Consider the following 13,871-nt stretch of genomic DNA (forward strand, 5'->3'; position numbering starts at 1 on the left):
TGTCATCATCAATGACTGCTGTTGCTTTCAGAACTGTCTGTATAAAACTGAAGTGCAGTCAGGATCGTTATAGTCCAGAAAATTATTTCTCTCTCTTTTGCTCTCTCTCTCTCTCTCTCTGTGTCTGTATGACTAGAGTGGTGCAGTGGTTTGAACACTGGACTATGACTAGAGACCAGAGTTTGAATCCCAGCTTGGACATGGAAACCCACTGGGCACGTCACACTCTCAGTCTCCAGAAGACAGCAATGGTAAATCCCCTCTGAAGAAACTTGATAGGTTCTCCTTACGGTCGCCATAAGCCGGAAATGACTTGAAGGCACACAGTAACAACAAAATATACATATGACAATCCTGCCACATCTTATGGAGTAGTGGTGAAGAATGAGAGCTTTAGAAAGGTGAAAAAATATTAATATGAGGCAGATGGTCAAGTTCTCCAATTTTCTGACTTGGATGAAAATTCCAGTATATTGCAGAATGTTAAAATGCCATATATTCATAAGAATATTTGTGGGTACATAATGAAGAGTATTCTACAATACCCAAACACTCATTGGTAAAAGACAAATGAGGCAGAACATGTGTTTTGAGCAGTTCTTAGCCCTTCCTTTTTGTGGAAAAAAAATAGTCAACAAAGTTACTGTGTCTTAACAATACTACTATTTTTATCTGTAAAAAAAAAAGCCAGCTCATGCTTTACAGTTCTTCAGCTAACAATCTCATAAAATGTTTAATTTGTCAATTTAGTTCTCTGTGAATTCTGCTGTTAAATATGGGGAACTAAAATGCAATGTCTGATGGGATGGGAGCTGAAAGAGTATGCAGTGCACCTGAATCTTCTAATACCGTATTTTCCAGCACTACTTTTCCTTAACTAAGAAAACTTTCAATGGTGATGAGATTGCAAGCTCCTGCGAAGAGGCAGTGTGCTGCTGGTAGGGTCTCTCATGTCTGACAAGCTTTTGCTGAGGAACCAAACCAAACATGCCAAACAGTTAATGGGTAGTAGGAATAGTGCAAGGTGACACTGGCAAAGGATCTCACAGGGGCATGTTAAACCGCCTTTTGGAGATCTTTTACCATGAAAATCCTATGCACAACACATATTATAGGAACAAGAAATGTGACAGATTTACTTGAGAAAGAACCATATTCTTTCAACTAATTTGAAAGTGGTGCTGGATGCTGCAGACTGTCAAAAAGGCAAATAAATGTGTCCCAGGGCAAATCAACACTAAATTCTCCCTACAAGCCAAGATGACTAAACTGAGACTGTTGTACTTTGCCCCTATCAAAGACATGACTCACTAGAGAAGACAATAATGCTTGGTATGGTAGAAGGCAGTAGGAAAAGAGGAAGACAGCATCCCATTTTGTCATTCACAAGGCCAGGACACTGAAGGGATGTTTTCTTTCTGAAACAGGGGTATGAACTCTCATTAAGTCCTAAAGAGTGAGATTAATTGGCAACTGTCCCCATTCAGCTGCTACAATATTTTATGTAGCTTTGCTATGTAACAGACCATCACCATTTCTGAATATATGTACAATTAGGCAGACCAGATGACAAAATTGGATGTTTTAGCAGCCAAGCATGGAGTGAAGTATGGCCCATCTTCTGCTAAAACTTATTAAGCCCTGGTAATAATTCTGAAGGACAGCAGCAAAAATCCAGTGAATGATTACAATGAACACAACCCGGACTTTGGTGGAAAATGGTTATCACACATAGATTGCTCCATGTTATAGTATTCCCTGATCTGTAGGTAATATCAGTGATAAAATAAACAGAGCTGGTACCTAGCATTTTCTAGAGGAACAACACCTTGATAAATTCATGGAAATCATAGGAGAGTGTGTTGCTTGTGGTAGAGCTTTTTGCCCAAAGCAGGTATAATCCCTGGCATCTCCAGATAGGGCTGGGGGAAAAACCCTACAAAGGCACTGCCAGTCAGTGTGAATAGTACAGACTGAGCTAGATGGATCACTGTTCTGATCATGTTTAAGAAATAGTACCCAGTCAGAGTTAGAGATGGGTATGAAATCTATCAACATAAAATAAAACCGACAGAAAGCCATGAGATTAAGTTTAAGATATTACTCATATATATCCAAAAGTTTTTTAGTCTTATTCTTATATATAAAAGCAAATATCCAAACCCTCATTATGTATACCAAGCTAATAAAAATAACAGCAATGTTTTCCTGTAAACCTCCTCTCACATTCACACACACACTACTATGTGGGATATAGGATTAGAGAAAGAATGGTGTTACAGTATTCATCCCCAGCACTGTAAACTAGAAAGTATGCAAAGCTTAATTCTCCCCAGTATGAGGAATAACATAATTTAAAAAGTTCCATATGTGAGCCAAGTTCTGTAGAAATTTGGCATATCTTGAGTGAGCCAGCATGCTAGTGGACAATGGGTGATCATTTCTGTTGCAAGGAACTCAAATGTGGTAGCTAAATAAATCACCGACTTTCTGTTTGTGGTTTGTTTACTAAGACCTTGGACTTGGTGTTTTGACTTGTATCTACTGTACTTCAGCAAGCCAGACAAATAACCCATGGTTTCTTTTTGATTTATTTCTTTGTCTTGTTAGGAAAGAGACAGGCAAGACTGCCATGTAATTTTAATTGCAGCGATGTTGTCGTGAGAAGCCCTTTACTATCATTTCACCTTCTTTCAGCAGTAATACCTCTGTCTTCATTAAATCTGGAAATAGGAAGAGACTCTTGCTGGTAAGAGGCTGAAAAGAGGTGAGAAGATCTGTGCTACTCAAGAGTGGTGGTCCATGAGCCAGTACCAGTACATGACCACTGGCTGTCTATGGCGATTTTCCAGGAAACCATAAGAATAATAACACGGCACAAATGATGCACTGGTCATCAGCACATTAGAAAAAAATGCCAGTCCATCACTTCAGGTAACAAAAAAACCCTATACTGCTAGTGATCCCTTACAGCATATGCCCTCTTGGTTTTAATCAGACCACTCAGAACTTTTAACTGTCCAAATTCATAACACCATCTCTGCAGAATGTGCCCCCACCACGTTAACCAGTATATGATAACCCAGAGATGCATGCATGCTACAGTAGTTGCAAACACCAATTAGGTTTGCATACCATTATAGCATGAAATTTTTCAGTGCTCCATGCCGGCTAAATATTTTTTATAACAGAAAATGTTGAGTTTCAACTTGAACTAAATACAATGAAGTCATAGGTGATTGATTTTTCATTAAGCAAGCCATGACTTAAAGCTGACTATGATACAGCTTCACAATCCTCAATTACAACAGTAGTATACCACCTTATGGGTTTTATTATGGCTTGTTAAAGATACGCTTCCCTATCTTACAGATGTTCAATTTTAAAATGTAAATGGTACAGGATATTGATAAACCAATTAGCACTGATGCAAAGCAAATTCCTCTTTTATCTCAATTACAACATGACAACTTAATAGGTCAAGATAGTCTAACATCTGAGACAAGGGCAATTCAATAAAACAACTGCATCTTGATATGGTAATTAAGAGGAAATGTGAATCCATTATCCTGCCTTTGGAGTGCATGTGTGTGCATGTGTTAACCTATATATTTGCATGTATATGTATGTGCACACACACTTTTGTGCTTTCCTTTAACTTCTAAAAAGGCAAAACAGATTTATTATTTAGGATCCACAAATTTATAGTATATATAGTTGCTAGTGAACAGCTGAAAATCCACAACTGAAACTGTGTGGTTAAAATTACTGCCAGGCTCCACGGTGAAAAGTCAGACACACAAAGAACAAAATGAAACAGACCAGCCTATTGCAGAGTTAAATGAATTGCACATTAGCATAGAAAACATGCTGAGCCCCAAACTGTAAATACTTTCCCCCCACCTCGACTCAGGAGTTCCTTAACGCTGACAAAAAACTTTATACCAGAATATCTAATCAAAGTTAGCCTTATCTTTTCAATGAGTTACAGCTACATTTTTCAGTGCAAGAGGTACAACAGAGTTTTGTTTTTCCTAATGTCTGTCATGGTTGTTGTTTACAGCATGCTACTTATCCACTTTGGCTCCAAGGTATGCCTGTTAATGCCAGTGTCATTTACCAGACACGGTACCAAAAATGGGTTTATCGAAATCATGGTGGATCACATCACCTGGCATGCCATATATGTTGTTGTTGTTGTTGTTGTTGTTAATGGTATTTATACCCCGCCCTTCAGCCTTAAAGGCTATCAGAGCAGCTTACAATTATGCTGCCAATTCTATCTGCACATAAGGAAAGGATTACCTAACCTAAGAAAGGGACTTCTCTGCTTCTTGAAATCCTATCGAAGATGAAAAAATAAAATGGTTTTTTTTTTTGGGGGGGGGGAGTGGGAAAGCATTATAATAATGAAATATAGATATACATCCATTAACAAAGCCTCTGACAAGAAGCTACTTTTTACAAAATCTTTTTACACCTGCCAGCCACAGTTTATCCTAGTCCTCTATCTAGCTTGGTGTTGTTTTAGCAGCATCAGCACCAGGAAGATGGTGTCAGGCTGCAGAAGCATTCTGCAGGAATCAATGCAATAAAGCCTTGAGTTGAGAAAGAATGGGATTCTTGTCTAGCCAATCATGCTGCAGCTCTGTGTGCCCTGCCTTCAACAGGCAAGGTTTAAAAAATCCTTTAGTGAGCATGTATGAACAGAAAAAAAGGGAGATCAGCCTGCCTCATCAAGTGCTCTGAGCATGTTAGAAAAGCACAGAATTGCATGCTTGGCCACCAAAACAGAAATAATAAAGTGGAATATGAAGTCAAAGGCTTTCATGGCTGGCATCCATAGTTTTTGTGGTTTTTTCGGGCTATGTGGCCATGTTGTAGAAGAGTTTTGTCCTGACGTTTGACCAGCATCTGTGGCTGGCATCTTCAGAGAAATAATAAAGTGGAATAGTTTTTTGTGGGTTTTTCGGGCTATGTGGCCATGTTCTAGAAAACTATGGATGCCGGCCATGAAAGCCTTTGACTTCACAATAAAGTGGAAGTTGGTGACAGGAAAAGTTATCTCTGGATGTATTTTGAAGGAAGTTTTCAAGTGTTTTTGAGGTGGTTGAGAATATTTTTGTTTACTTATGCTAGTCTTACCTGAGAAGATTGTTTCATTTCATATGTGCATATTGTTAGTTTTGAATAAAACATTGGCTAAAACATATTTAATGGCTCTTTTGCTTCATGGTGCAAGAACATCTCCCTATTCTTTCCATGTTATTTCTGTCTCTAGTACCAAATTTTGTATTAAACAAGTAATGCTCAGGAATGCATCTACTTCATTAACTGAGGCAGTAGCATCACTAGGGGTTATGGGAGTGCGGAGGTGCGGACTGCACTGGGTGACACCCCAGAGGTGAGGTGATACCTGGTCGGTCCCTGGCCCTCCCCAGGTCCTGGGGGCTCTTCCCCAGCCCTTCCTGGGGTGTGCAGGTGCTCCCTGAGGGCGCACGGAGGAATTCTGGCTGTGCGCACGCACTCCCACATGTGCTGGAAGTCCCGCCCCATAAGTCCCTCCCCCCGCCATGACTGACCTACTGGGTGACACCAGCCCTAGAAATGCCACTGAACTGAGATATACTTTTAGTAAACTTGAGCTGCAGTTGTTAATCTACTTCTTTTTAAAAAAATCATTTGTCCATAGAAAAGTCAGAAAACCACACAAACAATGTCAATGTAAAATGGATACTGTAAAATCCTACGCACCTGATTCCAAGATTCATGGTCTCAGCAGTTCCAATCATACTGATGGCTAAGAGCATGTTGTTACAGATTTTTGCAGCCTGAAAATAAAGTCAACAGTCCATGAATTTCTGTTACCCAGGTAACTATCCAACAGGAGCTCAATTTCATTACAAATGCATTTATTCCGCAGCTACTAACTAGCCCAGATAGCAACCATATCTCATGGATTATGGAACAGAAGTAGCAAAAATGTTGTGGGCATACTGGCACAGCAGTTTCATTTGAAAGACAATCTTATAGGTCTACTAGGAGTAAGTCCCATTGTAATCAAGGGGGCTCACTGTCCAGGAAATGGGTTCAAATTGAAATTCTGGTATGCTTCCAATATAATGACTACTTGAATCTGCACTTTCAGAAGAACTGCAGAAAGACCCTAAAGGCACCAGATCCCTCCTTATCTTGGAAACTAAGAAGGGCAACCCTAGTTAGTACTTGGAGGTCCACCAACAAATACCAGGTGCTGTAGGCAATAATGCAGAGGAACTGGCAAAACCACCTCTGATTATTTGTTGCTTATGAAAACCTTACGAAATGCATGGGAATGCCATAAGCCAACAGGCAACTTGAAGGCACACACACACAAATACTGCCCAGCATCCAATAGCATACTTGCTTTTGATCTTAATATTTCCATCAAACTCAGTGATACCTGCTCTATCCTGCAATCTCCCAAGTACCCTAGGAACCTGCTTTAGAGAGCTAGGAAACCTTCTGAAGCTGATTTATGGAAGTACAGAGGGGAGGAGGAAGTCCTGATTCAATTAGACTGGATGCTGACGGATGTACTACTGGATCTTGGCCACTACAATTACAAATGAATTACTGGCGCCAGTTAAGAGCTAACTAATGGACTAATATAGCCCATCTAAAGAGCAGTGTTTCACTCTCACAGCCCAAAAATAACTCAGACAAATTAAACTGTTATAACATCTAAGCTGTTAAACTTGTCATGAGATTTGGTAGCCATGAGTCTACTTCATCACATGCTTGAAAACACAAAGTGACATATATAGGATATATATTGAAGTTTCAACCTCCATCAATCAGGAAACATTTCTGCATCCTCATTATGCAAAAATGGTATATAGGTTTCATCTTCCACCCAACAGTGGCCCATGTGCCCACAATCACTCATGATATGAGAGGGATGAGCAACTGTAAGAGGATGGAAGGCCCATCACCCCCTCGGGCAAGCTGGAGAATCGTAACCCTCACATTCACAAATTATTTTCTTTTCTTTTTCTTTTTGTACCCAAATATCAATACCTGAAAAAGGCCCCACCTGGATCCACAGTTGCCTGGGTAGAGGACACAAAAACATGGCAAAATTGTCCTATACCTCTAGGGGAATTGTTGGGCATTTGGGGGAAATATCCCAGTGATCCAAACTATACCTGTCCAGTTCCAACTTCTCCACAGTAGACAACATTGGAGCCCATACATGTAAGTAGCTCCTTTGCAGCATCAAATTCTTGTTCTACTCCTCCAACCATGAATGTAAGGTTTCCTGCACGAGCAGCTCCAACACCTAAAGTTTAAAAAAGGAATGACATTACTAATTGTTTTTTCCCCTCTGTTCAGGTTACTTTGCTGTAAATTACTTATGGACAAAATGACATAAATAAAGGTCTATCAAACTCCACTGTGTTGAACATTGGTATGGTAACAAAAACAGTTCAGTAGGACAAGTTTAACTTTTACAGCCTAATTCTATGTGTGTTTTCTCAGAAGTGAATCCCTTGAGTTCAGTGAAACTTGGAAGTACATGTACAATGGTATTGCACTTTTATGTTGGGCAACAGCTGTTACTAAACTATGCACTGTTCCTAGCCGTCGGCAGGATCAGGACACATTTTTGAGAACGAGCCACAGCAAATAAGATTGCAATGTGTCTTCAGCCACATGTTTTCCATGCTCAAAATAAGAGGATATACTTATTCTCCTTTTTAATTGGAATATTTACATTTACATTTCAGATGGAAAGGAAAAATATCAGTTTTTAAAAACTTGTGATTTTAGAGAATGAGTTTGTGAAAACAATTTCTTGTACTATACAGTTAAGAAGCTAGATGCAAAACTGTGAGCACTATTTATCCACCTCTACTAAAATAGTTGTAAATACCTGCAATGACCTGCTTTTGAATTGAATATATTCCGCTGTTTTCAATCTGTTTACAAATAAACAGTTCAAGTGGGATGCCATTATCCATGTTCTTACTACCTCTCTCACTAAAGTGCAGTAACTCAGTGCAGTAAAATATGGAGTGATTGATGTGTGTGTGTGTGTATTGCATCAATACATGGAAGTAATAGCTTTTCCAAACCTAGTTAATTACAGTGCCTATGGCACCTCACCCTCAAAATAGTATAAACAGTTGCCATCAAACTGGAAATAGCAATGGTAAAGATCACATTAAACTCTTCAATAAAATAATCCCTGTTAGTATTACTTTTTGTTAAAAAGTTGATAGATTTGTATGCAATACAGATTGCTAAATAGGTCCACTGAGTCAATTACAGGTGTAACAATGAATGCTAACAATAGTTTGTGTCTGGTTATACTTTTGTCCAATCATTTTGTCATTAGCACATCCATTTCTGTTTGAAGTTGAGACAAATGTACTTAATTATAAAACAAAGTAACAGTTTCAGGAAGAAACTGTCTCAGAGAGAAAAATACCTTTTCTCCCATGTTTGTTAACCTGATATTACCTATGGACATGTGGGACTGAAGCCAGCCTCTATAAGGTCCAGTTCAGACAGTCCTTGAAATAACCTGATCTCTAGACATTGAGGATCATAAAGGGAATAACTAGCAATTCAATTGGGCCCAGAAGCTCAGTTATAACTAGTGCACATGAAGCAGAATCATTCAACTATTTTGAACACAAAGACAGCAACTTCACTGCAAAATTAATGCAGTTTAACATCACTAACTGCTATGATTCAATGCCATGGAATTCTGGGATTTGTAGTTCTGTGAGATAGTTAGCCTTTGCCAGAGAACTCTGGTGCCACAACAAACTACAAATCCCAGAATTCCATAGGGTGCACAGTTAAAGAATTGTCAAGCTGTATTAATCCTGCAGTGTGGCAGCAGGCATAGTTTCCCTAAGCAACCAAACACTGGCATTCTGCTCCAGCTGGAATCTCCAAACCATGTTTAAAGTCAGATGCATGTAAAGGGCACTTTGGTAATCTAGTCTGGGTGTGACAAGGCATCAATGACTGTAGTAAGGTCTATCTTCTGCAGTTTGGGGGTAAAAGTGGTGAATGTGATGAAAGCTGTTAGAAGGCACCCCTCGCAATAAGGATCCTCATAGATAGTTTTATGTGCAGGAGACTCCCCAGGCCATGAATTTGGCTATTCAGCAATTCAGCAGAAGTCTCATGGAGCACCTGTCTCACACCTTTGCTCAGATCAGTAGATTTCTTTACCGACTGTACTTCACAGTTAAGCAGTCTGTCGAGCAAATGCTCTCAGGTAATATTCAGCATTTGGGTGTCCTAGGAGAAGCATGAGAGCCAGTCTGGCATAGTGGCTGTGGCATTAGACTAGGATTCTAGGGACTAAGGTTCAAATCTTCACTCAGCCATGGAAATCCACTGGGTGTCAGCCTCAAAGAAAAGCAAAAGGGAATCCCCTTGGAACAAATCTCGCTAAGAAATCCCCAGGACAGGTTCATTTTAGGGTTGGCATTAAGTCAGAAATGACATCAAGTCACAAACACACAGAATAGAGTCATTCCAAATTGAGTCTTTGTTGATGATGCTGTTGCTGCTTTTATGTTGGAGATAAGATGAGTTCTCCTTGAGCTCTCCTTGAGAAACTCTTTGACAATTAGCTCAAGAATTTTGGGTTTTCTGTGTGTGTGGATTGGAAAAACTCTGAAAGATTTTCCAAGCCAATCTGCGAATTTAAATGTTGCCCCATTCTGCCATCCTCCCCAACACTCCACTCTCCTTAGCTTATCTGGCAAGAAAATAGCATGGTGAAAGAGCAGCATGGGTTTGGAAAAGAAGGAAGACTTCCTCTTCTCCCTACTCCACTGTTCTGTAGCAAGCCAGAAAAGATCCTCTTCTACTTCAAATGCGCCTCTTCTACTGAGGGAAGAATTCAGAGCCTCCGTGTACTTCTTTTCTGAACTTTGTCAACACCTCTGTTCTTTTTACCTTGAATAGCACCTTATAAAAAGCTACATATATAAAGTTCTACTTTAATTATCATTCTGGAACTCAAGAGGTAATTGTCACAATCTTTTCACAAATCTCTTATGATAAACTTACTACATTACTACATGCTTGAACATAAATGTATTATTTGAACCAGAAACAACAAGGAAAAGGACACTGACACTTTAATTCTTTCCAATTTTACAATATCAAGTGAAAAAATTAAAAGTCTCTTCCCTTTGCTGGCAAAGTACTAGAGACACAGGAACTGTATGCTAACATTTGTCAAAACATACAATGTATGAGACACAAAGTCCACAACAGCTTTAAACAATAAGTTCATTACTATTACTACTTCTTTTTTTTTTTTACAAGACTGTACTTGTGTGACTTATTAAATGTTTTGCTACAAAGCATGGATTATTTTAACAACTTGCACGGGGAAACCAAACTGTACCATTAAAAATAAAGAAAAAACACACAGTCTTGTATTTGAAGAACTTAATTTATATGTGCAATATATTAAAATTTTAACTTACAAATTAATAAACTCAGCTATGCAACCATTCATTTTATTTGATTTTAGATTAAATCAAATGTATGGAGAGATGTACTTCAAGTGTAAAATGAGCATGTTTCAGTAGGACACCCCCTTTTTAAAAAAAAGCATTTGAAGTCCTTTCACTGAAGCCAGTAAATCACTTAATCTACTAAAATGCACTTAAATGTTTTAACTAGTCTGCCATCAAATGAGATAAAGAAGAGGGCCAAGGGGAGCAGGCTGCTATGTGAACCGTCTTTAAAATGCAATTGTTTTAATCATTTTCTACAGATGCAACCTCACAAGGGTCTGCTGTCACAGGGGCCATTTAAGACTTGTTATGGTGTCTCTATTGTTTACCAGCAGTGACATTCGTGCTAAAAAGGCGACAGCTGGGACAGAAAGCTGCTACTCAACAGAACAATATAATCCTGTGAAAAGTAATCAACAAATTTAAGGGTGTTAATTAACTTTACACTTTATCATGTTCAATTAGTTGCCCTTTCTAGAAAAAGATTGCCGTGAACAATCAGTTTAGAGCGTGCCATGTTTGATTTGTAAGTGATCACTGTTTTGGTTTCAGAGTCGATGTCAGCTGTTCTCTTGGGTTTTGGTGACACAGATGAATGGCTGTACACATGTTTCAGGGTGATCTGGTTTAACATAAAGTAGCACAACATAACCTCTTGTTAACGTATTGCTGGTTTCACCTAGAAAGAAAATCCAGCAGTATATGCATGTGTGTGGGCACACATACATGCATACACACACATGCATTTCTCCAAATAACAAGCAAGATGGCTATGCAGACAACAAAATAAAGTTTATCTTCTTCTGAAAAACAAGGAGACACTTAAATGAACCATTTTTTATCATTATTTCTCTTGGAAAAAAACCTTGTCTTTTAGGGGCACACTTGGATCATTTCCTCCCAGCAAGATTTCTGGTTCTACTGGATTATGCACTATGTGCAAGCACACCCTTTATATTTTGCCTAATGCACACTGCCTTTAATAACGGCAGCTAAAATAAATGTTCTGCAGCTGCTCTTAATGTGACAGGCACATCTATGAAACTACAATGAGACTTTTACATCCTGAAATATATTTATAACTTGCAGTGTTCTGAAACAAAATTGGATTCATATATGATTACACTCAATCTCTACCCATTCCTTTTACTACAAGTTTTCTGCTTCCAAATGGGACATAGCAAAACATAAGGAAGTGACAATATAAAATGTCCGTTAATGAAGAAAATGGCAATTTCCCAGCAACGATAAACAAAGAGCTCTTGATAAGATTATTTCTCACCTTCCTGATATATTCAGACTTTAAAGGAAACAAAAATCTACCTACCCCTGAGGTTTATGCCAATACTGTGTAGGACATTAACATATGATGAAAAGCACTACAGCTAGTTACTCCAAGTGTTTAATAACCAGTGAGAAACAGTCAGAAAATATGTGAAGTCGAAGGCTTTCATGTTAGAAAACAATCCATTTAGAAAATAATTCATTTATTTCTACCATAACTGAAACTATATGCACAAAAGCAGCCAAAAAGTAGCTACCAATTCCATTTACAATTATTATTATTATACTTTATTTATATAGTGCTGTAGATTTACACAGCGCTGTACACACAGACAATAAAATCGATAAAAATGAAACCTGCCAATGGCGTACATTCTACAAAATACATATAAAACAACAGATAGTAATACAAGATAGAATTAGATAGAATAAGGTGGCAACAGATTGAGAACAATAATATGCAATGCATACGGACAGCATGTGGTTATCACTGTTAACCAAATCCTTCTCCAAAATAAATAAGTTTTCAACTAGAAATCTTAATTTGCAGCACTAATAATAAATTAAGTAAATGTTAAGGAAGAAATTAGATAATAATTCCACAATAGCCAAAATGACAAAACAAAGCAGTAGAAACATTAGATTTCTACAGAGTATCTGTAGAGGAAAAAAGGAATCGGTCGATAGATCTTTAAATTGGTAGCAAGAGCTGTTCTTCTACCCCAAGTTGGCAGCTGCTACATTTGCAGGCCTGGTTCATTATTTACCCATAATGACCATCAAGCTGCAGTCAAAGTCGGATCACAACAACTGTCAGCAGCTCTTTTAATTAGCCTTCTTTGAATTCAGATAAATATCACGATGGCCTCACTTCTGCTGAAAGAGCAAGTGAACACTGTAAAGGATGAGCTTTTCTGACTTTGGAACTATCCATATGGAGAGGAAGTCTAAAGAACTGTGCAATGCAAACATATTTAAAAATATACAGGTATAATAAAAAAGACAAGTGAAGACTACATTTTTTGCAAGGGGTCTCCAATTGTGCTTCAGAAAAGATTTGTGTGCCAGCCTTCTTTACTCTGGATTATTTTATTTTTTTAAAAAGCACAACACACTAACACACATTTCTACTTCTGTATTTATCATTATATATACTTTCAGTGTTCCTTGAGAAATGCATACTTTAAAACATTAATCCAGAATTAAAACAGATTAGCCCCTCATCAAATATAGCTCCTTTATTTTGTTAAACCTTTGGGATCATAATCTCCTATTGGATTACCAGGTCCCTGTCTTTGTACTCATGTCACGAGAATAATGATCTCCCAACCCAGTGGGAAAACGAAGCATACCAAGATTGTGCCACCACTGAGACCTACAGAAAACAAATATTTGCATAAAACTATCATAGGAAGAAGAGGAATATCATGTGAGTGTGTGTGTGCATGGGTGCATTCACGAGACAAGCTGAATTGACAAATACTTCTGTTTAGGTCATGGCCATTATATATGCTGTACATTTCTCTATTGTAAATAAGCACGACTAAAATGTTTTCTATACATGGACAGTATTATTATTACCAACAACTCTGGTTGTTGTTCCCTGTTGCCGGTTATGGGTCAGCATCCCATCCATCCATCCTGACTGCCAAACAGTATATTGATGATTGACTTTTAAGTCAACAACTTACAATCAAAATGTATCCAAATGTTGCCAGAATCATGCAACTTTTCTTTATAGTAAAACAGTTGTGGGGGGATTGTGACGCTCCAGATGTGCCTGTTCAAATCCCATTTCCCCTTATATTGCTAGGGTTGTTGCAAGTTGCAGTCCAACAACATCAGGAGGTCTATAAATATTCCAAGGTCCAATACCCTAAATCCAATATGATCCATCACATTTGGGGGGAAGCAAACAACAGTCACTTTGCTTTTTGCAGCAGTTATACAAGAAGCAAGTGAGGACGTGCCATCTCCTCTCCTGATGCATTTACAAATAGGAGTCAGAGAAAATACTAGAAGTTTCAAAGGTGTGAAATGTATGTCCAG

At 38.3% G+C, this 13,871-nt stretch overlaps 1 protein-coding gene across 1 annotated transcript in view; it reads right to left on the bottom strand.

Annotated features, from left to right (window-relative positions):
• The window catches only part of HIBADH (3-hydroxyisobutyrate dehydrogenase), a 90,580-nt gene that overhangs the window by 12,600 nt on the left and 64,109 nt on the right, over positions 1–13,871 (bottom strand). Inside the window, exons 5-6 of the mRNA XM_042471177.1 lie at positions 7,188–7,321; positions 5,755–5,831 (exon numbers count right to left, since the gene is read on the bottom strand). Of these exons, the coding sequence (XP_042327111.1) occupies positions 5,755–5,831; positions 7,188–7,321 (211 nt within the window). The remainder of the gene's footprint in view (positions 1–5,754; positions 5,832–7,187; positions 7,322–13,871) is intronic.

Source organism: Sceloporus undulatus, chromosome 6 (assembly GCF_019175285.1).
Source record: "Sceloporus undulatus isolate JIND9_A2432 ecotype Alabama chromosome 6, SceUnd_v1.1, whole genome shotgun sequence".
NCBI lineage: Eukaryota > Metazoa > Chordata > Lepidosauria > Squamata > Phrynosomatidae > Sceloporus > Sceloporus undulatus.